Source organism: Esox lucius, chromosome 10, assembly GCF_011004845.1.
Source record: "Esox lucius isolate fEsoLuc1 chromosome 10, fEsoLuc1.pri, whole genome shotgun sequence".
NCBI lineage: Eukaryota > Metazoa > Chordata > Actinopteri > Esociformes > Esocidae > Esox > Esox lucius.
In genome coordinates, this window is record NC_047578.1 from 17888953 (window position 1) to 17916236 (window position 27284).

At 41.4% G+C, this 27284-nt stretch overlaps 1 protein-coding gene and 1 long non-coding RNA gene across 2 annotated transcripts; both read left to right on the top strand.

The window, feature by feature from the left end:
- The first annotated feature begins 1387 nt into the window (after positions 1–1387).
- On the top strand, positions 1388–3465 carry zgc:64022 (RERG_RasL11_like domain-containing protein). Its single transcript, XM_010873669.4, has 4 exons — positions 1388–1723; positions 1895–1948; positions 2058–2134; positions 2295–3465. The coding sequence occupies exons 1-4, from the start codon at positions 1612–1614 to the stop codon at positions 2709–2711; spliced, it is 660 nt and encodes a 219-aa protein (XP_010871971.2). The 5' UTR covers positions 1388–1611; the 3' UTR covers positions 2712–3465.
- A 10229-nt stretch (positions 3466–13694) lies between these two features.
- LOC105012673 lies at positions 13695–25133 on the top strand. Its single transcript, XR_828173.4, has 3 exons — positions 13695–14051; positions 14306–14367; positions 23510–25133. It is a non-coding gene; the product is annotated as an uncharacterized LOC105012673 (long non-coding RNA).
- Positions 25134–27284: the final 2151 nt, after the last annotated feature.

A 27284-nucleotide genomic window follows, 5' to 3' on the forward strand; every position in this document is an offset into this window, starting at 1 on the left:
AGCATTTAGCAGGCAGCGTCTCCACAACACACCGCTCTAAATAATGATATCCCATTTGAAGGGTCTAGTAGTGGGGTTACCAAGGTTGCTACGATAGTGTGTTGTAGGGGACTGTTTAATATGTAATTATGGGAACCTAGAAGGATGATTGATAGCTGGTATACTTAACTACTGCCATGAATTTGTCTCTATTGTCGACAGAAGTTTTTTTTACTGGAGTGTATTGATAATAAATAATCATGGTATAACATCAAGTCATTTAAACTTCAGGGATATCAATCTCTCCATTTAGGAAGCATTAATGTGGATCAGTGTCACATGTTCTGGTGCAAATGAAAGTGACAACAGGTGCACTGGAGAGGCAACAGCAAGACCGCCACAAAAAAGGGAATGGTTTTGCAGGTGGTGGCCACAGACAATTGCTCTCTTGTTTGACAGATTTTTTTCCCTAGTTTTTCATTTTGCTAGCGTCCTTGTAACTACTGGTAGCATGAGGCGGTACCTGCAGCCCATCAAGGTTGCACAGGCAGTCCAGCTCCTCCAGGATGGCACATCCATACGTGCTATTGCAAGAAGGTTTACTGTGTCTCCCAGAACAGTCTCAAGAGCATGGAGGAGATACCAGGAGACTAGTACCCTGATTGCTGTTATGTACCGGGATGAAATCCTCAGACCTTACGCTGATGCAGTGGGCCCTGGGTTCCTCCTGGTGCTGGACAATGCCCGGCCTCGTGGCCAGAGTGTAGGCAGTTCCTGGATGACGACGGCATTGATACCGTTGACTGGCCCCCCACATTCTCCAGACTTGAATCCAATTGAGAACCTATGGGACGTTATGTATCGGTGCATCTGACGCCGCAAAGTAGCGCCACAGATTGTCCAGAAGCTCTCTGATGCCCTGATCCAGGTCTGGGAGGATATCCCCAGGACACCATCCCCTGTCTCATCAGGAGCATGCCCAGACGTTGTCAGGAGTGCATGCAGGCACATTGGGACCATACACACTACTGAGTCACATTACCCAAGTTAGAACTGCCTGTGATTTCCATTGTTTACTTAGATTTTCGGTGTGAGCTTGAATCCAGCCATCAATCGGTTGGTGATTTTGGTTTCCATTGACCGTTGTTACATAATTTTGTTCACAACAAATTACACAATGTACAGAAAAGATTTTGATCTTTAATACGTTTTGTTCATCGAGACCTGATGTGTGATTTAAGTGTTCCCTTAATTAAATTTTTTGAGCAGTGTAGATCAGGTCACCTAACTTGCTACACTGTAGATTAAGTTTATAATAACTGTCTTTCTGGCGTTATCCAAAGTTTGGTGGGAAAAGCTAGAAAATAAACAAAAATTTAGAATTCGTAAATCGTTACCATGTCATTTGATCTATTTTGTGAAGGGGGAAACTAATGCTACATCTCTGTGGTTTTGTGATTGGTGAATGGAGTTCACCAAGCGCACAGTACACTCACTGGACTGTCATTCATGTCCATTAAAGAACAGGGCCCGCCTACCTCTTATAAATTCCCGGTCCACGATTCTGAAGTTACTGTATACTTCACTTCGTAGGACATTGAACGGATAAGGGAAGCGTTGTGCGTTAAACAAATGGTTGTTCAAGTAAATCCGCGCACTCGCCATAACAAAGCAATGGAAGGCAGTCAGCAAAAGGTGGAAGTCAATATCTTGTTACTTGGAGCTGAAAGCGTCGGGAAATCTGGTGAGCACAATTAACTGAACACTTTATTTATAATTTCTTTTTAAAAGTATTTTTATGACAATTGAAATTAGTCCGGTATGAGGTCAAAATGTAATGCTAAATGTGTTTGTAATAAGTCTAGCTCCCAACTCAGAAAAGGCAATATTTAATTATGCTGTTTTCTGTCATCAGCTCTCACTGTACGGTTTCTCACTAGAAGGTTTATCGGCGAATATGGAAATATTGGTAAGTGCTTGATCTCATTTTACGTGTATTTAAATCAAAGTAATAAAGTAAAGCTGTGTAGACTAGAGCAAATATATAACCTACATTGCAATTTCTTTTGCCTTTACAGAATCTATCTACAGTCATAATGACAGAATAGACGGGCGTGAGATTTGCTTCAATGTTTGGGACTCGATTTGCCCCCAGGTAAGCGAAAACATAGGCCGGTCATTTACATTATATTAACATTGTAATGGTTTCGCTAATCAAAGCGTCACTTGCATAGAATTCTGCAATTGGTCTATTGATAAAGGTTGAATGCTTTATTTGCCTACAGTTGTGTGATACATTATTTCCTGTGTTTTAGAATGGAGAGGGCGCGGGACTCATCAGCGACAGACAACTCCAGTGGGCTGACGGTTTCATTCTGGTTTACAGCATATGTGACTGTGCGAGTTTCAACGTGGTACAGCAACAGGTGCAGCGCATCCGTCAAGCCAAAAGCAAGTTTCCAGGCGCACCTCCCATAATCATTGTAGGGAATAAACGCGACCTCCAACATCGCCGCACTGTGTCCAGCGAGGAAGGACGCCTTCTTGCTCTTTCCACAGACTGTGGCTTCTTCGAGATCTCTGCAGCGGAAACCTACCACGGGGTACTGCTGGTATTTCACGAACTACTCGACCTTATCCGAGAGGCGAGGGCGCTCAAGAAAGGGGCAGCAGGGATCAAAGGTATCGTGAGAAGTATGTCTGCGGTTTTCGGGCGGAAAAGGACGGAGTAGTTTAATCGCCTAATGCGAGAGACATTGAGATTGTTGTTCTGCCTCTAAAAGCTCCAGGACTAAATTGACAGTTAAGTTTCCATATTGGAAAAGGTTCATGCACCAGAATGCATCTAACTGAACTCGCACCAGTTAGGTTACTGAAATGAGAAGAATAACAACCAAATTTCGTCGAAAGTTTGTATGGGTATTTTTGCAAAATCAATGTTCTGTGTCTGGGGCCAGATGGCCTGAATGAGGCTAAATAGCAACTGCCTTGCAACAGGTCATGCCAAATGTAAAGAGAATGATTAATTATATTGTGTATATCTCTGACCAAAATGTTGTGGGAAGTCCACAGTGTATGTTATTTAGGACAGGCCTTTTTGGTCTTATAATTGGCACAATCCCTTTCTACAACTTTTGACAATATAGGCCTATGCAAGGCAGAGGATGTGTACGTTTTTCACTCATAATGGTGTGATCATTAAATTATCTGCATTAATTTGTATGCAACCTTCTAGTAGCTTTGCTGTGGTTTGTTTCATGACAACTACATTAAACAAAGAATGTTTAAATGCCATTCCGTGGGGGAACATTCTCTCCACACCTTTAGGACGTTAGTCAATGCCCTCTGTTCATCTGTGTGCTGTACATTTGAAAATGTATTGGAATTTTCATAGGGGATTTATGAAGTGGGCAGTCATATTTTTGTATACAAGTCATTTGACTTTACCTGTACAAAGTGTACATATTATAGATAACTTTATGTCTTTTGGTTTTTTAATAAAATGTTTAACAAACTCTTTAGGGACGTCTGTTTGTTTTTTAGCTCTATTTGTCAAGCTATGATGCTGGAGATAATTTTTATGAACTCTTAGAAAGAGGTAAATGATCTCACACAATCACCCTGAGGAAAATATTTACCAAACCACATACTACTTGTCAACAGATGCTAAACAAATTGCTCAGACAAAATTACTGATCAACCTAGATTATCTTAAGGTGTCCAAGTTTACCTGAAGAGAAATACAGTGAAGGCCAGTATGTAAAGGGCATAACATACCAAACATTTTACACTAGACCAGTTCTAAAGCAGAATGTGGAAAAAGGTTTATCCTTTTATTGTTCTCTCATAAATCAGAAATCTCTCAAAGAATTCTGTCAATGCAGCCCCAAGGTAGCTGAACAGAGCTTTACAAACCTAATCCCATAGATTACCCCATTCACCATCAACACTGACCCCCTAACCAAGGTCAACTACAAGGGAAATGCAGTCAATCACCCAGAAGCCCTTGCACTTAAGCTCTGCCCTTCAAAGCCATTTCTTCCACTGCATTCGACTGCACTGATCAAATGAAACGGGAACAAACATCCTTGTTCACATCAAAGGAGGAAAGCCTGTGACACCTCACTTACTCACTAGCCTCTAAAGACTGGTAGAAACAGGTTAGCATCTTTTTTTTTTTTTTTTTTGAAAGCTGAGTGGAAAAGGAGGAAAAGCCTTAAAACAGATCTTGTTTTTTCTATCACACCGACTCAGGTGTTTCCGCTACATTAGGTTGTTCACTCACAATACACAGTGCCGGCTGTAGCCTTTTTGGGGCCCTAAGCAAAATAGGATTTGGGGTCCCCTCTCCCCTAGTGGTCGGGGGCTCCCTAGCTGTTTGCTGTGACTACTTATTTCTAGATTAGATTAGATAAGATTTAAATGTATTGTCATTGGTCAAATATAGTACAACAAAATGCAGTTAGCTTCTAACCAGAAGTGCAAATAGAAGAGGGCAGAGAATGTACAAGTATTAAGTATATTAATATTACAACTGGAATGTATTAAGTACAGTGTATGTTACAAGTGGTTAATAGTTGTGTGGGTACAAGTGGCAATTCTAAGTGGCATTCTAGATCTGCAATCAAAAGAGTAAGGTAGCATGTGTAACTGGAATACAGGGATTGCAGCAATGAGGCCCACAAGGTAGACATGTATATGTAACAGCTGAAAAATGCAAGTACAATGGCAATTATACATGTGCAATGAAGGCCCAATGGAGGTGCAAGGTGCCATGTGCAACTGAAATGCAGGGATAGCAGCAATAGAAACCTAGAAGCAGCCCTGACAATACACAGACACATGTTCATGCACACACTGGACCCTGTGGGACCAGAGGATATTTTAATGTTAGGATGCTGACTGACGGCAGCACAGTGATTATTGGGGAGTCAGTGGCTCAGAAGGTTCCTGGTTCAAATCCCAAATGGGACATTTGTTGTTGTGTCAAGGCAAGGCACTTTACCCTATGTTGCTCTGAAGGAAAGTGTCCCTGTACTTACTGTAAGTCACTTTAGATAAAAGGGTTTGCTAAATTTTCTAAAATGTAATATTGGGGTTTGCTAGTCACTACACCCAAACATCCCATAAGGGACGAACAGAGATATGCACATCCAAATATTAGGCAAGGTCTTAAGGAGCAGTTCAACAGGGCAGGAGCACAAACCTGTACACCTCAGTGGTTCTCCCGGGGTAGGGTTAGTCAGCCCGCTGGTACGTCAGTTTCATTGATCTCAGTTCAAAAGCTTCTGTGAACCTGGTCCTAACATGAATCTTTTGTCCTGAACTTCTCCGTTCTGACTGTGTCCACGTTTTTCCAATGCGTATACTCAGCCTTTTGTCTTTTACTTCCTCATGCCTCACTGCTCCTCAAAACTATGTTAATTGACAGAACCGTTGATTTCAATAATCAGTGGTGACAACTGTTGATGATCATAGAAACCAGGGCATTCAAATGGTTTCAATGTGCAGATCAACATACCCCTTGATGTCCAGACCCAATGTCTGCCTAGCTACCTCTGAAGATGGGCTTCACATTCATGTCACGATGGTTGTGTTCACACAGGCAGCACCACTCAGTATCCAGTACCTATCTGATATTTTCCCTGACATATCAACTCACTTCCAATTTATACCACATCCATATCTGGATGTCAGTCTTCCTTCCTGAGCCATTGCTTACAAACTCAATACACATCCCAAGCCCATATTGTAGCCATTCATCAGAAGACATTTGGCCCGTTGTGGACAGGATTACAGCTGTGATGGTCAGTGTGTGACCGGACCTCAGTCAGTTTATATATATATTCTATTGACCTGCCATTCTCATGATGACAACTACCCTGAAATGTAAACAGTGACAAGATGTGAACAAGAATTGCATCCGTGCGCTACTTCAGAGCTTATATCAAGGTGAATGTGCAATGGGATATGTTTCACATATAAAACAGACAGGATGCATGTTAGAACCAGGTGTTAATGAGGTTCTCTGGCTTTTCCATGTGTTTTCATCCTTACGAATGCTGGTTGCCACAGATACACACATCATATTTCTGTCTGATTCCCACCACGAGTCCATTCTGTTGTACAAAATTGCAAGTTTTCCTTCAGGCTCTCCTTAACCTTTCCAAGAAAGTACTGCAAGAGAGAGATGGGAGTCTCACCTGTCTAAATAAGCCTCCTTCTCCCCTTCTGAACAATTATGCAAAGGAAAATAAATATTGTCTCAACCTTTTTCTGTACAGAAATACTGTATATAATTATCTATTTCACTTGTCGTTTTTTTAACTACCCGCACATTACGAGGTCACAATGTGGTACTTGTGCAACCTACAGCAGACCATTAGGGTCTTTCTGAAGGGATACATTGGTATTTAGATTGAAATACACTATGTGACAGCATCTGGCATTTGATCAACGGTGACCATGGAGACCAACAGTAGTATGAGGAATGTGGCATACAACTCTGGCGAGAGTTGGAGTGGGGAATTTCTTATTTTTCCATGAAATGTTTGCCTGCTACTGTATATGAACGGTACATCCATACAGCATTGGAGCTAACGGGGAATGATGTTGGTGAATTTGAGGGTGTTTAGTTATAAAGTCAGAGCCACCGTGCAAATCAACTGTCATGACGTCTGTTGTGTTGGCAGATTTGGGGAAGCGTGGTCCGAAAATTGGAAAAATGTAGTAATTTCTTGTTAATTTTTTTTGCATCAATATTGGCAGATGTGTTACAAATGGGGAGGTTCAAGACCAAAATGGGATACCACGGTAGAATGGAGGAATGTATTCCAAAAGGAAACAATAACATGAAAAAAATAATGAGAATCATGGGCTGATCATTGATGGGTTGTTAAGATGGATTTAGCTCATTACAGACAACGTACCATGTTTGATACCGGTGGATAATTTTCATTCAAACAAAGCGGTGGATGAGACATAAATCAAGGAAAACCATTTGATCAATTCTATTTGCAGGGATTGAGCTTATTTACCACCTATACAAGGTGCTACAAGGACCATTAGCTTGATAGTAAGTAACCTGGTAATACAATCGGTATAGGTCATGAGCAGAGGTCATATTGTGTCCGGTAATGAAATCCTCCCCCTTGCTGATACCCCCGGAAACGTGACGCAAGCGACAACAAATGCTCTTTGGCTCTTCAGTCACTACTTATGAATATGGATGAGACAGCTCATGGCAACAACACCGTCGTTGACACTGGTAACGAGTGGGAGGGATACTGACGGTCGGAGTACAGGTTGGTGTGCCACAAAGTCCGAGAGCTGCCGTGATGTCATCGGAGTTGCACGGAATGGAGAAGGGAAACACGGTGTCCATGGCAACCTGGGCCATCGCCGTTGCCAATGGTCTTTCTCGCCCACGTAAAATCACCCACGCCATCAGGGGAGCGAGCAAACACTAGTGGAAAGACCCCACTAAAACAAACTCCACAACCAATCAGCAGTGAGCCATTGGGAGGTTTGAGCATGTCTTTTTCTCCACATCACAGCGAGAATTCTCTGGAAGCTTCTTTTGCAAGGGGTTTCACCTGGGCTAGCGAATGAGGTGTAAAGAAACACACCTTGCAGCTTAGGCAGTCACGTCAGTAACGCTCAGGCCACCGACACATACACGCGCGCACACACACACACACACACAAGCTACACATGCCCACCTCAGCCCCCTCTCAGTAAATGACGCTGACATACAAGGCCGGGGAGACCAGCTTGTTTGCAGTACACAGCCATTCATTAACGGATGTGAGGCACTAGCTGTCTGAGTCATGAACTGTATGTCTGAGATTGGGGGGGCATCCAGTTTTCAGGGGTACACTATCTTCAACCTACAGTGGTGGGGTGGAGGGACTAGATGTTCTGCATACCAGGAGACCTCTGGTTAGATTGAGAGAGAAGGTAAGACTGAGAGAGCACAGATATTTGATTACTGTTTGTTATCTAATAAGGGCCTCGAGGAGTCTGTCACAGAAGATGTTGGCCTGCCTTGATCCTAATCCATCCTCCTCTATTACAGTTAAACTCACTCGACCCTGGACGGAGAGTGTGGTCTGTGTGTTTTGCAGTAAAAAGGCAAAGCAAAGAAAAAGGAAAATGTCAAGGAAAAAAATATTTTCGGACAGGTTCAAGTATACCCTGTTTCTTCTTATTTTGTTCCCTTTGGTTTGTAATGAACATCACCCAGGTGTCAACATGACAAAGGTGCCCTGAAATGTACCTGGGAATCACTGCTGCCTGACAGCCTGATATTTTAGAAACTCTGCCCAGGTTAAAGAACCCCATCTGTTTATTCCTAATCCTACTGATACTGAAACGACAATTGTAGGTTTTTCAAAATGTATTGCCATTCCAAATCCAGTTTTCCTTAACTTAACAGTAACCCCCAAAACCTAGCCTTTACCCTGAATCTAATCACTAACACCTAAACCTAATTCTGACCGAAAACCCAACCTCTATGCCTACAAAATACTATTTTTCGGATAGGATTTTCATTTTTTGAATTTCCTTGTTTGGATATTATTTCCTCACAAGTTGAGTAAAAGAAGAATACACATTGCAGTGCCCTACAATATGTCTATAGAGACCCTGCCTGGGTTTTGGTATTATGAGATTCCTAACAGTGTGCCTCTGGAGCTAGTGATGGCCATTCAAGGCTTCATTACCATATTATGATAGCACTAACTCATATTTTCTGTTTCAAAATAAAAGCCATCACTGAAATATATAAGGCAATATAGTTAACAATCTAGTCAGTAAATTCTATGTTCAATATCCATTACAATGTTTTTGCTTGTATGTTCTTTTTTACAGACTAGATTGTTAACTATATTGCCGTTTAAATGTCTATGATGGCTTTTATTTTGAAAACGAAAATCTGAGTGCTGCCAGCATAATATCCTGCTGCTAAAATAACACGAATGAAGCCTCTGGCCATCACTATATCTAAAGCACAGAGAAGATGAATTACCTTTGTAGTTCTACCTGTAGCCATGCACTCTTTGATTATCTAGTATGTGTGTTTGTGCGTGTGTGAAATTAGAGAGGTTAATTGAATGAGAGTGCAAGGGCAGACATGAGTGTTACCACTGTTTTAGTATCTTATTTATGACTTCCTCTTGATGGGGACCTCCATAGCTTAACTTTAAGGATGGTATCCTTGAAAGAGCTTTGTTGGGGGATTGTTTGACTCCTGTGATGAACCTAGGATACCTTGGTGATTCACCTGATCGACATTATCTCCACCAAATAAAATTATATTTATCACGTGCACTGAATACAACAGAGTCCCATGAATGGGGGGCCATGAACCCATTATCTTTTTAGATTTCTTTATATGAATCATTCTGGCAGTAGAGTGTTTGTGTTGCCCAATAATGTACATTGGTGAGTCAGCCAGTTCATATCGATTTAACTAATCTCAGTTTTTTTATTCTACAGTTTAGTTTTATTGTGGTTAATAAGCCTGCGTTACTCTGGTTGTTGGAGCTTGGGTTTTATCAATGCTGAGGCTATTTATTTTAGATCAACCTATAAGCCTAAGTCTGGCTTTTAAAAATGTGCAGTTTCTATGCAGCTTGCAACCTCAGTGCACATCACAGTACTGACTCTAATTAAGCATTAACAGATGGGTTCATGAAACATACTTTTTAACCATTCTATAAATTGTTTTCTTGGTAGCCTACAGATTTTCATGGGTGGAAATACAATTGTACCTAAGCCTTAAGATAATATATTAGTACTCCTAGGCTGGATCGTAAATATATTTGTACTCCGAAAGCAGCTGTGTAACATTCTGAATGCTGACAATACTGACTGCTTATGAAATGACAGACTGGTGCTCTGTTTTCGCCTTGCAGCAAAGGCAGATTTAGGAATGATTTATTACAAACAGAATATGTGAATGCAAACATACTCACAGCTGAACTCATGAGGGGATTGATTTTTGCCTGGGGAATGCATCCACCTCAAGCGCGTATGTGCCAGTGAAAACATTAGAAAGCATTGTGATACCAAAATGTATTAGTGAGTTGTGCACCGAAGAACATGTTTTAATTTTTGTCGATTACACAGCTGCAAAAAAGCAGTTGCAAGGAGAGGCCATGATCTCAAATTGGACAGAAAAAAAATAAGCAAAAACATAAAACATTTTTTTTATTCCCAGTGAAAGAGGAAACCTAAAGTTCTTGAGCTGCCCCATGGTGGATCGCCTGTCCCTACTATAATCCTTGTTTCTCTGTGTTGTCCCAAATTGTCAAGTTGTGCCAGAGAGATTTTTTATTGTTAAGCAGAATGCATAAAATCCATGATTGTACATTTTAGTTAGCAAGCATCTATATTATCTGGCTCCATTTGCCTTTAGGTCACCGATTTTTATTTCTTCAATAAAAAAATATGCAAACTCAGTTCTCAGCCCAACTCCCCGGTTGAATATTCCCGGTTGAAATGATTGATATTCCTGGTTGAACTGTACTTTTCTACTCAGACACCATTTTACATGCATTCTTTCATGAAGTGAATCCAGCTTATTGAGTGTGAGAAGGTCCATTTCAGCAGTAAGGTGCCTTTTTTCATTGTACCCCCGCTGAGATATTGGAAAGCTCCTCTGTTGGGTAGATGATGACTCAGGTCAGTAGCCACCTATCCCATGGTGAGCGGTGGACCCCAAGCAGAGTCAGCTAATCATTAAACTCCATATTAAATCGACTGGAATGTGCAGCCACAAGTGCTCCATGCTGTACACAGCAAGAAACTAACAAACGTAGCTACTGTATTCTAGCCTGACTTGCACACCCAAAAAACAGGCACTCTTTAGAAAGATTATTGAAAAAAACACTTCCACAAAGTAACTTCTATTGTAGGGATGTTCAGTTCACACCTGAACACAGAGATGTGACCACAAAAAATCTGTCATATTTTAACTTATTTGAAAGGCAATGAGAGGGTTAGGTCTAGGCTTAACATTTAGATGGTTAGGATTAGGGTTAGTTTTAGAAAAATAGGTTTAGAAAATGCATGTTTTTGCAGTTTTAATTAGGAGTATGTGGAAAGGCCTTATGAGCTGACATCTCATTACATTTGTACATTACATTCAAACACACACACACACACAGGACAGAGTAATTTGGTTGAGTGCATTTTACAGAGAAAGGTCAAACTCATCTACCTGGGTGAACAGCACCCTCAGCCTCCTCTTAACCCCCTGGGGAGTGTGTGACTCCTCCTGAATGTCACTCTCTCTCCTTCCTCTCTCCCTGTTGCTTTCTTTCTATTCCTTTCTCTCATTTGTGGTAAAATAAAAAATAAAAACAAGCATAGTAGACAAAAAAGGATGGAGCAGGATAAAGTGACAGCATTATTGAGAAATCTGTTACACTACATTATTTTAAAACAACCCTTTTGGGAGCTTACATGATTTTTTAAATCCTTGCTATATCCAATTATTGATTAAAGATATGCTTCATCGTGACAACTTCAAGCAGACTCAGGACAGTCAGTGTTGAGATATGTGTCCGGGAAGTCTGAACCGGAATCCTTACACGCTGGAAGGAACACACTCTCCAACCCACTACCTCTATTGAGCTCTCAGAGGCCCAAACCGCCACAAGGAGGCACTAAGATGCAATGAGGCAAAGCAGCCATATATTACTTACCCCACTGGATGATGATGGCTAATTGAACTGCAGTCATGGGACTCTGGGCCAATCGTAAAGCATGATTTGAATACTGGTCTCGTAAATAATTCTGCTAAATACAAGACACTGACTTGACTCATTTGCCATTCAAGGGCCTTCCAGAATTTCCCCTATGAATTTTGCCCTTTAAATTATAGACTGTAAATTATACCTAGAGCGCATGAACTGTACGGGAAATACACAAATACCATAATTGTTCAATTTTGTGTGGTTTTGAACTGTAATTCACCAACTATTGATATGTAGGCCAAGAAGACAGGAGGGGGAAAGTGTTTAAACAAAGATTTAGGGTTATAGTCATAAAAATAAATGTTTATTCGGCCTCTCTGGCCAGGGCTAAAGATGTTCACCAACATCTCCTATATATTCACCTACATCATATCTTATCTCTATACCTTGAAAATGAAAGTTTTGCAAAAAAGATTGAATGAATCAAAGAAAATAGTTCTTATGAGTTGTTCCTTTGTACCGGAACTTAGCAAAATAGTTTTGGGTATATTGTTCATACTGTAGAACCAGTTTTAGTGTGTTTAGCAATTGTGAAAAACTAACATAACCATAGAAGTAAAAACATTCACTATAGTATTTTCTTGGCAAACAAAAGGGCATTTACATGGTGATTTGAATTAACTAGATAAAATGTTTCCCTTTGTTATACTGTTTCATCCTTGCAGAGGGCCAGTTTAATGAGAATACCCTATTAAATAAAGGAATATAACCTGTAGTGATGCTCATTCCATTTCACCTCTTGTTGCACAAGGCATAATGACAAATTCCACATTCCTTAACCTTATAAAGCATGTATAGCATACTCCATGCTTTACGGGTCCAGTTTAGTTCAGAATTTACTCCCCTGGCTTGGTTGTTACCAGCTAAAAATGTCCAGTGTTTCACCCACCAATTACTGTCCAAGCTAAACTCTGAAGTCACCACCTGTTGGCTACAAGCCACCAAAAGCAAACAAAAAAAAAGTACACTTCATAATAAACTTGAACCTTGCTCACTGTTCACCCTGGGAGAGCAGCAGGAAAGAAACAAGACATAGGGTCGCTAAAGATTAACCAGACCGACCTCCTTTAAAGATCTAAAAAAAAAAAAAGCAACTTGGTCGAAACTGACCATGTCACCATTTTAGCAAATAAACATCACTGAGGTCAGTTTGCTTCTCGGACTGTCCCCTAGACTGTAGGATGGAGAAAGAAAACCATTCCAGGCATTCCAAAGGGCACCTTGGCCCCCATCGGTCTTGCATTCCACACATAGCAGCGTCCCCATGCCACACAGGGCGCGGGAGGGGAACACAGAGCCCTCCTCTCTTTACCCACACCTGGGCTGGCGAAGTGTGAGCTTCGCAATCCATGCAGACCATTAGCGTAGCTACTGCACCTGCGCCACTGATCGTTAATACTGGTGGCTAATTTAAAATAATGTGCCGAGATGTTGGACACTCTGCATTGTAATAAGAGGGGCTTGACCATTTCAACTTGACAGCCTTACATTGTTTTGTTTAATGATTGGCAAGGGAGCCACAGCCAACAGTAGGCCTATGTGAAATGTTTGGTAGTAAGATAAGAGCAAAACCATTCTCCATGGGTTAGGGTTTGCGAAGTGATTCTCCATTGGGATTGGTTTCTCTAAAATCATATTGATGGCTGGGCTCGGTTATTGTTAGCTCTGATGTTTAGAGGAAACATTGGGGGAAAGCAAAACTTAACACCTGGTGGTCAGATTGCCAGAGGGCAAGACCAGTTGCAATGTATACCACTGAAATGTATTCAACATTTGGATTGGGTTATTGAAAAGCATCCAGGACCTTAGACCTACATATAAACAACTTTCGCCTCTTAACTGTAATGAAGTCTGATCAACAGTAGCAGTCAGTCTACAGCACATTTAAAAACCCAGTCAGCAGCTGCATCTCAGAGAAAACATGCCCGTGCACGAGCCTACCTGAGACACTTCTCTAAAATAGTTCAAAGAAAGAAAGACTATTGGCGATGCAAACACTCATAAGAATGAAGGGTGAACACTAGGGAAGCTAGTCATTTCCAATCAGCGCTTTAATGGGACTGAGTGAACGCGTCGCTTCGCCTGCCGAGACGGACAGCACGAGGCAGAACGTCAGCAGTAGATATGGCCACCGCTGAGAGACATTGTTCACACAATCCCCCCGGTGGGCCAGTGAGGCACATGCATCGAGAGGTAGAGACTAAGCTCAAATGGCTGTTAGCTGGAGCAAGAAAACAAGACACGTGCCGGAGGGGTTGGCAACACGACACATCACGCACAGTTCACCCACACACAGTCCCTGTAAATACGGTAAGCAAACACGCACGTACGTTTCCATAAACTAGTCTAGGTATAAACACATTGCATATCTCGATATGTAATATATAAATCATGAGCAATTCAGAAAATATGTCATCGAAACTTTGTAACAAACAGCTGTAACAAACCGTTGCCTTGAATGTGAATATCTTTTGTATGTGTGGAAAACTGCACAGTTGTTCAACCAGCAATCTGTACTTATTCATGCATAAAAGAGTTAACATGAAAGTTGTCATTTGCAACAGTTCATCAAGCAAGAAGCCGTGGCGAGAGCAAGAAAATATTGAGAGTAGACACGCCATAGAAGGTGAGGGGGTTCAGATGTAATGTGGAGTAGCTAAAAGGGCCATACAAAGAGCTAATGTTTCAAATTTAATTTGCGCCAGTTATTACCATGTTTTCAATCATGGCCTTTCCACGAGAGAGGCTGGCAGCAGGGTCCAGCCCAATGTCACTGGTTCAATTGAAGTATCAGTAACAATATTAGAGAATGGCAATACTTTATTTATATTGCAATAATATAATGTATTGCACCCTGTATTACTATTCTGCATAAAGTACGATGTATGTGTAAAACAGATAATCTTTGCTAACATCATTTTGGGGAAGAAGAATACTGCTCATGCTGTAATAATATGCTTAATAGCCTTTGATAGTTCCTACTAAAATAGAAGTGTCAACAAATGGCACAGACATATAAAACCGGAAACCATGTTAAGTTATATTGATATTTTGCAGTTAGTATTTATTGGTCCATTGTGTAATTATTAATTATTAAGAAATATACAACAAAAGAGAATGATAATTTTTCCCATGGCACTGTACTATCAACTACAGCGAAATAAACATTGGCTACAGCAAAATAAACACTGAAACTGTGAAAAGGAAGTATACAATATATCCAAAGGAGTAAACCTACAGATAAGGAATGTTTGCCTACTTCACTTACAGGTCTTTATTTGCCAGAGCCCTGAGGCATTATAATCCATTCTTCAGTTATCTGTCACTTTAATTTGATGATTACAGCCTTACCTTTGAGAGAGAGTTGAATGAAATGACCAAGTCATGAACGCTCTACCCTCTGTGGAGATTACATCTTCACCTCCTGTGAGCAACATACCAGCTCAGAGCAGTGTGGCCATTAGAGATCATTATGTTGCTAGGTGACAACAATCCCGCAAATGACATGTAAATAGTTTTGCTTTGAATACATGGCAGCTAAGACTACAAAAATTTGCCTGAAATTACATTAGAAATGATTGATGATGATTATCAGAGAGGAGAAGATGAGTTGACATTCATGGTATTGTTGGTTTCGCTAGTTACCTTTGCATCATAAAACTATTTCCAGGTACAAAGTTTCAACGATTTGATAGAACTTTGATTGAATTACTGTGAAATGACGATTATCTACGTGAAACATGACAGCCTAGCAACGCATTATTGGGGACCCTCAATCAATTGTGTTACATATCATATACATCTTATGAGATAAATATAAGTTGGGGGGTTTTGAACCTTTTCTAAAATCTCCTTCAAAGAAGGCCCCTTGGGTTATGCAGTAAGCCCATGAGCCATGTATGGAGATGTTAGAAAAGGTCAACTTTTAAACTGAACTGATTTAACTGGATGTTTTGGGTATTGGGCATATCCTAAAAGCATTTTTTCCATGTAGGGTATCTTGACTCTGATCTAAACAACATTTTTAGGGGGCCTTTGCCAACTGAGAGAGTGAGGTATTGGCTTTTGTTGTTAATTAATGGCACTGTGACTCCCACTCTGCTAGCCCTGACCAAAACATTTTCCTTTTACTTTAACTGAAAATAGACAACACCTATAGTGACATCTACAATAGGATATGATGCTGATGTTTTCTGCATTTATTTTGTTTTCTTCAACCAATTGATTCAAAAATCAACTGACTAACGGGAAAACCACAGACTGAACTTGTTCAGCGGCCATAAATGACATAAACCATATTTTTAGATTTTTGGGGCATTTCTACAATATGCGTTTTTACAAAGTGTTTTACAAATACCCAGCCTCAAAGTTCAAAGAGAAGAACTTTGACTAGGAGAAACTAGAAGGCAGGAACATAGAAAGGAACCAGGCTCTGAGAGGTTACCGGTGCTCTGTTGGTTGTGCTGGGTGGAGATGTAGCAGTACATAAAGGAAAGTTCATTTAAATTATAATAAATAACATCTAAGGCCATCTTACATGTTCAAATAAATTATAACTCTAGAGCGGGCCATGTGCCCAAGCGCTCTGTTTACATGCCCCAGGCAAGGGGATCTTCAAATTTTTTGGTGGATTTGTCACACTTTACAAAGAACCTTTGTTAACTCCATCCAACTCAGAAATGTAGAGTTCTACAGCACAAAACATCTCCACAAAAACCAGGACAGGAAAGTATGCCCAAAGGTATGGTTTCTGTCTGATTCATACTGGAGAGGTCAGCATGTATAGGTCCTTGTGGCACAGACCCCCAGCAGACTTTTTAGTAATTCCCATACTGTGTCAACTTGATAGAGCCTCCCTTAAGTTAGTCATCTGATATGGCACTGCAAACAATAGCAATTTGGTGAAGGGCACAGCCAGTATCAATTCCACCCCTGGCCACATCTCCACTCTGCCCATCACTCTAAAGGGAGACTGCTGCATTGGGATAAATACAGACATGATAACGATAGGCAGAAGATAGGTTCTCCTTTTCTATTTCAGATTTTGAAATGCATGGCAGTTTTGCTGTATTGGACAGAGTCAGAAGGGAATGAGAGCAGAGAGTTTCGGTGAAAAAAGACTGGGCTTGACTCAAATCCACCTCGCTGCAAGTTCATGTGCACCAGACACAGCCCAGGTTGAACCTTTCCAAGGCCAACAAGAACCGTATCCTTACAGAAATAAAAAAGAAAGAATGTGTGTGTGTAAGTCTCCAAAACCACAGCTTCTGGCCTGGAACAAGCGCATTTTGGGACTCCGCCAAGCAACGCCATCGATAGCACTGAACTGGAGGGAGATAAACAGCAGGGCAACCAGCGCCATGGGTGGCTCTCAGTGGTTTGGCAACACGGTTCAGAAATTGAGAAGTCGTGTAAGGGAACACACAGGAAGAATCACGTCCCTTACTTGGTGCAGAGCTGGTCCTGTGAGATTATAGCAAACACAGAGACCTACAAGACAAGGAACCTTTCATGGGAGAACAGACTCCACCGCAATGTTTCACATAATAAGAGCACTTTGAATTAAATGTATATATTCTTTAACACAAATGGGAATTTTAACGCTAAATATACTAGATGTATTTTTTTGTGTGTATGTGTGTCTGTGTGTGTGTGTGTGTGTGTGGCTGTGTGTGTGTGTATTATACACACAGGAACAGAAGAAACAAACTGTTAAAAAAGAAAAACAAGCAGAGAAAATAAAAGAAGCATACAAACTGAATACAAACTTTTCAAGAGACATGCCCCTCATTCTCTATGACTTAAAGGGACCATGTGCAATATTTACTGTACTACTAGGATGAATCCAAGCATAAATGACCAGAAAAGAATCAAAGGTGTCTAATATATTGCCTATTTAAAAAATGTCTTGCTGGTCCATCTATCAGTTCACATTGATGTGTAGTCTTCTAATATTGGCTTTAGACACTTGCAATACTATCCTTCTCATCGCAAACTAAACTGGACTAGCTAATACTATTCTGGTCTTTCTCAGTGAGGGAAGATGAGGAAGAGAGAGTGAAGTTCCTTTTCAGTCTTGTAAACATTAGAGGCAGGACTCCAGTGCCCCTTTATATTTGCACAGGTCACCTGATCACCCTGTTGAAATGGTTAAGGTCTTCAAAATGACGTTACTGGTATACAGCAGGTTGTTCGGGGGGGGGATGCATTGCTGTCTCTGGGAATCAGTTGTGATTGGTTTGCATGGTGGGACTTTCCAGCTGGAAAAAGATTACCATAATGAGGTAATCATAGTGGCACATTTGCCTAATTGACCTCTGCCATGATGCATTTTCCGCAGAGAAAACCAATAAAAACGAATATCTTAAATACAAACAACAACACTTGTTCTAACAATTGCTAAAAAAAAACAGCTGGATCAGAAAGTATATTAGACAGACACGCACAGAGGTGATATGATCATCAAGTTGACATTTTGGAGTGTTATTTCTGCATACCGAAGACAGCAGTAGACCCAATACAACCATGCCTTCAGGACTTCTAAAACATTTCCATCTCCTCACCTCCATACTCTTTGAAAGCTACAGAGAACAGAGTGTTCTTCTGATTCAGAGAAGAGACACAGAGAACCCGGAAAAACAGCACAACACTGACAGGGGAACCAAGTGTGTCCTCATGAACAGCCACACAGACAACATACTGTAACCTACAACAGCGTTAAATGTAGTCCATCCATTCTCACCTTTTCAACCATCAACAAGCTCAATCCTACATGGTAATGTGTCGACCTTTATTTTCCCACTTAGTGATTGATCTGCAGGAGACTTGATACGCGAACATCTGTGGACATGGGCCGTCCCACGCCAAACGCAAAACATGTGGCATATGAAGGCTCAATCTATGCAAGAACATTTTGTTAATGAGTCAATTAGATACATCTAGGTCAGATGTGTCATATTCGTTTTGGTGGCTGGCGCCTCACAACTGTCGTTTCTCACATCCCAAATCGGACCTGACTAGGTGGTATGAAATACGATTGGAACTTTAGAGGCCCAGAAAGGCCTGAACATTTTGTACAGTGCCCAAGATATTTGACCCAGTAACAACCGGGTCAGCGGGTAGAAATAACAACAATTCAAAAGCTCAGGAATCTTTTTTGGGAAAGTTACCCTTCAATTTCTCTTTTTAGAGACTGGAGGTCATGCAAAGTTTGGGAATCGGAAATGTTGCCAGTCCAAATAGATTTGAAATGCAGTGCGTACGTGCCTTTCAGGAACAGGTCTAGGAGCAAGCAAAGTCGCTGTGAGAACTGTTCCAGAATTAGCACACGGGACCTAAACAGAGCCAGGCCAAACCAAGCGGTACTAAGCTGATTAGGTTACACATTTGTCAGTTGCTAAAACGCAATGACAAAAAGTAAACATTTGTCAAATGCCGAAAAGCAATGACGATGTAGAAAGAATATTACAGTTGCCATTTAAGTCAGACTCTCTTATCCAAAGCAACTTAAACTATCTTGGTAGACCAACCACACAACCCAGTTATAGTATAGCTCTCAGTGATATCAGTGCAAAAAAATGTGTAAAGCATTACTTTGCAATCTGAGTATGTCAGCAGCATTAAGATAGTTTGAACATTCTCTTACAGAAGGATCTGTTAAGGTTTCAGCATAGCCTTTCTCATTCATCATCAAAAGCATCCTAAGGCTGACACTAGTCCCTAGGGTTGTGGAAAAGCAGGTTCGAGGTTGTCCATAGTTCCTATTTTTTATATTGTGGTCAGAGGCACTGGGAGAATGGTTCTGATTCTTTACTTGAATACACCATGATGAGCCCCTAGACCTTCTAGAAAGTGAAACTACTGAAGTGGGATGATAAGAGTGACTTTATGGACTGTGCATGCGCACATTGTGTATTGTCTCCAGAGATTAAATCCACACAACCTAATTCAGATACTGTACATATAAATCTGCAGGTGTAGCTAAAAAAGGAAGGATGATTCGGAAACACTTTTGTGGTAAATTCCTAAAAAGAGTTTACAGTATTTAGGACATAGCGAGAACATTTTGTAACTAAAAGGCCATTACAGATACACTGGGTAAAGGCCACCCACTGAAGTTGCTTTAGATAGGCTGCAGAGCCACCAACGTCTTACATAAGAGGGGCGACCTAGAAGGCGTGCTTAAGGGCAGCCAGCAGCCTCCTGACCTGTGTCTGACCCATTTAGTCATAACTCGGTGATGAGGACAACCACTGCTCCAGTCCTAGTTTAACAGGGAAGACACCAAGCATGGCTTCCAAAGTGCATGGGAATCATTGTATTCTGTTACATTGCTTTTTTTCTTCAGAAGCTATTCGCCGTATTCGCAGAGTTGACGTGATTAGGCACTTAGTTGTAATCTTAAACGTCATCCGGACTTAAAAGAAGGTTAGAAATCAAAACATTTAAACATATTTTGTCATGGCCGTTTATCACATTCTAGCTTTGGTTTGTTTTTAAAAATATATATTTTAAGCCATGTTCATGCTTTGTGAACAGAGACTTTTAAGATAGAGGAGACAATGTTTGCTGGTCGAGCGGCAGGCTGATTATGTCCCCATACTGTATCATGTGCATTGAATGCAGACCGCTGGACCGCTATGGTCCACATGGATGACTGTTTCTAATGATGTGTATCTCATTGGGAGGATGATCTCCGACTAACAGCACCCAGCTGTCATTATTTATCTTGATCTGCATCAGGCTGTTTCTAGCCAGCAGACTAACTGGGCACTAGTGCAGTTCACCTGGGGAATGGTTATCTCGAATCGGGACTCAATCCGATTACATTAGAGACACAGACATATCATTGTAGTTGGGCGAAATGAATCAGTCTAATATACACAGACCTTTACATTGGTCTGTGCATTCCAGAGGTTTGAATAGATCTGGACAAGGCATCATATCAGTTGGAGCTTCGAGGGGTCCCTCTGACAGTGTGTCTGTAACTATGAGCCTGGGTGTGTGCACTGGAGCAGGCAAGGCTTTAGTCCCACTGAATAGAAGTAGAGAGAAGGAAGGAGAAATAGTGAAAGAGAGATGATAATAAAGAGAGAGACTGAGAAAGGGTTCTATGTGGCTTGCTTGGTCAAATAATGGCATTGCAATGTCAGGGCTTGTTGGTTTGATTCCCACACGGGGGAATGAAGAAAATGTATGCACTCTGGATGAGAGTGTCTGACAAATGACTTAAATGGAGACTGATAGGGAATGTTAGAGAATGTGACGAGAAGTAGAGAGTCAGCTAGAGATACACACAGTCCAGAAATGAGGGTCAGAGCATAGAAATCCAATCAAGACAGCTTCAGTTTGAGAATCGGCATACAGTCAGAAATGAAGAAATACAGAGAGAGAGATGAAATGTATCAGTTGGTTCCATACTGGTCTAAGATGACATTAAGTCCCAGATGTTTCACCCATACAGTTCAAAGGGAGTTGTGCAACATGGGTCATCACTAAGCATGACCCATGACCCTTTATTCAGAGCATGTCGCTGAAGCATTGCATACTGCTCAGTTGAAATGAAAAGATGATTTTTGATTGAGCCGACCTATGGAGCATTTACAGTGTACAGCCTGTACATTTTCAAATATGCTAGACTGAAGATGTAATCTCAGCCTTGGTCTGTGGATAAAGAGGCAGCCTGCTTCCTCTATTTATCTTTCAGCGTCCTCGGGCCTTGACGGGGAGCTCCATTCCTCACGTAGGCAAAACAGTGTAACCTTTATCTACTCAGATGATCAGTCGCCCACTTAACCCCTCCATCTGCCCGCAAACTAGCTGTGATCGAGGGAAGCTCCGCCCCTTAGAGTCTCCCTGCTATTTGACAGGCTGTGGCACACCGTGGTATTGCACACAGGTTGCACTGGCGCCTCATTAACTCTGAATTAGTTCCTTAGACCCTGGTGTGACTCAGGTGGTCAGGGTGCTTTGTTTATTGGACGGGATCAAATGCATAGGAATAAATAAAAAAAAAAGATACATTTCTCAAATAATTTACATGAATAAGGACTCATTTTTTTTATGCGTTATATCAATATGCATTTAAACCTACTAGATAAGTGAAAATAATGCTTCATTGATACACTCATCTCCAGGGTGTGTTTTTGCTATACAGCGTGTTGCTAGTCATATCCTTTCTGTGGGTTTTAGTTATATATTGTCTGTATTGGGGAAATCCTCAGGCTAATTAATTTCACCGTAATCAAAATGGACTTAATTACCACAGACCTGTCTCTGTAACATACAGGTAGAACTCAGCTGCTGGACAAAGAAATAAGAGATCTCTCTGATATGAATGCCAATATAATCATTATGAAATCACATCTAGGCTTATCCTTCCTCAATTGGTAAACTTACCAAGTCTCAGTCAATATAGCTATGATGGTCACTAAATGCTTCGTGAGCATATCCACACACACCCCAGACTGGGGCAGGATGTCCACAACCCTCTGACACAGAGCCTGTAGCATGGCACGTAACCGCCTTATTTTTAACTCTTCAACAACAGAAAGGAATAACATGGCTGATGACGGTTTGGCTGGTATTCAGAGCTCCCTCGAGGTTTGGCCTCTCGCATACGGACTACCTCCTCCATAATTGCACATACCGTCCTGATCCTGCAACCAGTCCCATTGTCAGGAGTGATGGTTCTCTCAGTGTCTATGTACTATTTTTACTGAGGGGAAATGGGGCGTAGAGAAAAAGGGCTGATAGTAATAACAAAAGGGAAGGGGCACAGCTGTGGAGAAAGCCAGATTAGGCCTGTATAGCTGGACTGCCTGTGAGATAACTTGGTTTGGCCTCATTAACACCAGCAGCGACCCGCCCGTTAGGAGCCTGGGGGAGGTGCCTCACGTGTCATTGTAGTTTTTTTCTTTTTATATACTGTATTATGGACTATTTTAGAAATACTGGTAAATGTGTTAACATTGTACTGATAAAGAAATCAAAACAAGGTTTTCAGTTACATACTACATACTACAGCACTTGGTGTTAGGGGACTTTGGTATCCGGACTCTGAAATCAGTGAAAGACTACTTAGACAAAGTGCCTGATGGACTATGTTCTCACTATAATGCAAGATAGTAACTCTATTCATTTTTGTAGTTTAGAAAAATGTACTGTATTTTGCAGCATATTTTGGTGAGTAACATGCTCTTGTCGTTGTTAGCTTCTGCAGTCATTGCAAAGCTCTGTCCTGGTCTTTTCTGACCACAAAAGAAATTCACACAACACAGCTGGGTCCGTCTCATGCTTTTATATGGTACTCTCTTATAGCCAGTTTTATTTGTTGGGAAAATAATCTATGCAAATACTGTAGAATCCATGAACACGCTGGTACATTTTTAACGCATCTGTACAAAATCTAATGTTATCTTAACCGTGTATTGTTGAACCTCAATACCAGCCTGCCATTGAGTGTTCAATTTATTCACCAGTCCAATTCCCAAAATTAGAAGGTCCAAGCTTGTTGTATTCATTGTTATTTCTATGAAAACAATAGCCAAAAATGCATGCACATTTGCATGGGAGAAATTAAGAGATTCTGACATTTCTACAAAATCTCCACAGATTTCAATTGTTTTGGTTGGGTTCCGTTTACCTTCTCACTGCATCTATGGCCGCTCACTCAGCTTTAGGTCAACCTGAGCCTATCCACAGTGTTATGTAACCCAAGCCTTGCACAATGACACTAACCGTTATGTCATCTTCCCTGTTACCTAAAGATGGAGGTTCCAGTCCCAAAGGAAGCCCAGCCTTGCAGCCCGTCAGGCCCAGGGTGTCAATCACCCTGCTGTAAAATGTGTCACCATGGATACGTTGTCCCTGCCCCAGTGTTTTCCTAAAGCAGCTCTGCAGGTCATCACCTTTAAACTGTCAATCAAAGAAAAAGCTTTCCAAGTGATACGGGAAAGTGGAGCGTACACTTTGAGGAGGACTGATAGAAGAAGGGGAAATGTCAATGCTGGTGAAGGGATTGAATGAAGCTACCTTAGCATATTGCATTGGTGTAAAGCTTTTTGAGGGTTGCACACCCAGGGACACACACACTCACATCTATGCGCCCCTTCTGTGTGCCACACTTGAGTCCTCCATCGCTCAGCTGCAAGAAAGGGATATAATAGGTAGGGTTGCCGCAAACTGGGGGGGACAAAAAGATCCATTCTACCCACTGTTGATCTTGGTCGCTGCAGCGATTAGATAGCGCTGTTGCTCGTTCAGCTGGGGAGATAAGAAGCAACAGGACCCCGGCGCTGAAACACTTTCATTCAGTAGAAACGATAAACAGCAGGTCCTCTGGGGAGGGAGTCCACCCAGAACACAATGGTGTTGAGTGTGTAGCCACCTGCAGAATTGGGAACACAGATCTGACCAGTGAGGTGAGAGTTCTATGTAGGTGGCAGTCAGCCATATCACATCATGGCTGGTGGTTTATGTGGTTCACTGAGGGTTATGTATTAAAAGTAGGTCTCATGGCTGGTGGTTTACGTGGTTCACTGAGGGTTATGTATTAACAGCAGGCCTCATGGCTGGTGTTTTACAGGGTTCACTGAGGGTTATGTATTAACAGCAGGCCTCATGGCTGGTGATTTACGTGGTTCACTGAGGGTTATGTATTAACTGTAGGCCTCATGGCTGGTAGTTCATGTGGTTCACTGAGGGTTATGTATTAACAGCAGGCCTCATGGCTGGTGGTTTACATGGTTCACTGAGGGTTATGTATTGACATCAGGCCTTTAGGACATTAGACATTAAGTTGGGGAGAGGTACGTTGTTTTTATCTCTATTAAGTGAAAAGAGAGGTGGCGCTGTTTTGCTAGCTCAGCTGCTTTTTTTGGTGAGTTAGGGGCACCAGATAGAGGGATGGATATGTAGCTAACTATGCATGCAGCTGAATAGCTACCTGATTATCTATTGTATGTTTTTTTTTTTCCAGGTGTTGTCTGGCACCCCCTTATTCCTGTCCTTACATTGTTTGACTGCTTTAGCCAAAACACAAACAGTAAGATTAGGATGGGAGAGAATTGTCCCCGTGGTTTATAGCAGTACTGAACAAAAAAAGCAATGGTGGAATACATGGGCTGATACAAATCCAGCATCTGACCCCTGATTGACCCATTAGGTGTGTACTTCATTTCTGTGGTGCAGCATGTTTACTGTTGCCTTGTTTACCTATTGAGCCTAGAGTGCAGTCTCCGCTAATGTGGGAATCTCAAGTGGTAAGTGGATGTGAACGCAAACACTCTTATGAGACACAAGGGCCTGAGAACTTGAAAACTTGAATACTTAAGGTATTGAGGGAAAATAAACACTTGTCCAAATAATACACACACACCTGTGCAAATAATAAACGAACTGTTATAGGCCTTAGCATTGTTTAATTTAACGTGTCAACTCTGCCCCACCCAGCTCTGTTACAATGACACAGCTTACTATTCTTTCTCTACCACAAAGAATTTAAAATAATTATTGCCATGACAACCTTGCAGGTGAATTCCAAATAAATAGTTAAACAAATTACTTCAGTTAAACAAACAGTAGGTTGTTGTATTACTCCCTGAAGTGTAGAAACCATGAACTCATGAGCACAAACAATTGTGCTGCAATCTGAGTAGCAGTTGTTATAAGGACAGAAAGTGTCTGGGAGGGGGTGAGAGTGAGAGGAAAAAGAAAGGGAGTGTGAGAGATCGGGAGAAATGGTAAGGGGGGGGGCAGGGCTTGGGAGGAGTTAAGGTACAGAGTAAAGGTTTGGGGCAGGACAGTACATTCAAAAGAAATTCAGACCCCTTCCCTTTCTCCTAAGTCTGTTGTGCTATTGACTTAATTTATAATTCATGAAAATAATTATTGCAATCAATCTGTTAACAATATCATATAAGGACATTTGTGGAAACTTACTTTCAAATCTTAGGTACACAAGAATTCATACACCCTTTATTCAGTATTTTGTAGAACCACCTTTGGTAGCGATTCGGTTTTTCTTGGATTGGCCTCTGCCTGTTTTGCTCACCTAGATTTGCGCAATTTCTCCAATTCTCCCTAGTAGATCCTCTTTTAGACTGAATGGGGAGCATCAGTGAACCGGTCTTGAGAAGTCTGACGTGGTGGTCATGGGTGAGGGGCAGGGCTTTGAGAAGTCCAGGCTTTGGCTGGGCCACTCCATGACATTCACAGATAACGCCCCTCCAGCATTGTGTAGGCTGTCTGCTTTGGGTTGTTGTCATGCTGAAAGATGAATTTTCACCCAAGCCTGAGATCCTTTGCGCTCTGGATCAGGTTTTCTTCAAGGACATCTCTGTATTTTGCTCCGTTCATCCATCCCCCAATCCTGACCAATCCTGATGATGAGAAGCATCCCCATAGTATCATGCTCCCACACCCATGCTTTACCATAGGGAGGGTATTAGCCTGGTGATGTGAGGTACCTTGTTTTCACCAGACATGGTGTTTGGCATTGAGACCTAATAGTTAGATTTTTGTCTAATCAGACCAGATCTTTTACTCATTCTCTCAAAGTCCTTAAAGCGTTAATTCATATGCATTTACTCAGGAGTAGTTTCCATCTAGCCACTCTAACATAAAGGCTTGATTGATGGAGTACTGCAGAGATGGTTGTCCTTATGGCAGGTTCTCTAATCTTTAAAGAAACTGTGAAGCTCTGTTAGTGGCCTTTCTTGCCTGGTTATTTAGTTTGGCTGAACAGTCAAAGAGTCTGGGTAGTTCCAAACTTCTTCCATTTCAGAATGATGGAGCCCACTGTACTCCTGGGAACTTTCAATGCTTTAGCAATGTGTTTATAACCTTCCCCAGATCTATACCTTGACACAATTCTCAGATGTCTACAAAGAGTTCTTAGAAGAGGTGCATCTCAAAAATGTTCCCCATAATTCAAATAAAAAAGTGATACCTTCATATATTCTAGATTCATTATACATAAAGTGAAACATTTCAAGCCTCTTTTGTTTCAATCTTGATGATTACGGCTTACAGCTCCAGTATCTAAAAATATTAGAATAAAACATTTACAATACAGAAGTGTCAACCAGGGAAGAGCTCTAATCAGCTAATGAACTCTCTGAGCCTTCAGTACACACAACCACAATCATGGGGAAGACTGCTGGCTTGACAGTTGTCCAGAAGACACTGACTGACACCCTCCATAAGGAGGGTAAAACACAGAAGGTAATTGCTGAAAGGGCTGGCTGTTCACAGAGTGCTGTATTAAAGCATGTTCATGGAAAGTTGACTGGACGGGAAAAGTGTGGGAGGGATAGGTGCACAAGCAACAGGGATGACCGCAGCCTTGAGAGGATTGTCAAGCAAAGCCGATACAAGACCTTCACAAGGAGTAGACTGAGGCTGGAGTCAGTGCATCAAGAGCCACCATGCACAGACGTGTCCAGGAAATGGGCTACAAGTGTCGCATTCCTAATCTCAAGCCACTCCTGAACCAGAGACAACGTCAGAAGCGTTTTACATGGGCGAAGGAGATAAAGAACT

Coding starts and splice junctions, on each gene's coding strand:
- zgc:64022 (XM_010873669.4), top strand. CDS start 1,612: ATGGTTGTTCAAGTAAATCCGCGCACTCGCCATAACAAAGCAATGGAA. Junction 1,724..1,894: donor TGAAAGCGTCGGGAAATCTG/GTGAGCACAATT, acceptor TTCTGTCATCAG/CTCTCACTGTACGGTTTCTC. Junction 2,135..2,294: donor GGGACTCGATTTGCCCCCAG/GTAAGCGAAAAC, acceptor CCTGTGTTTTAG/AATGGAGAGGGCGCGGGACT.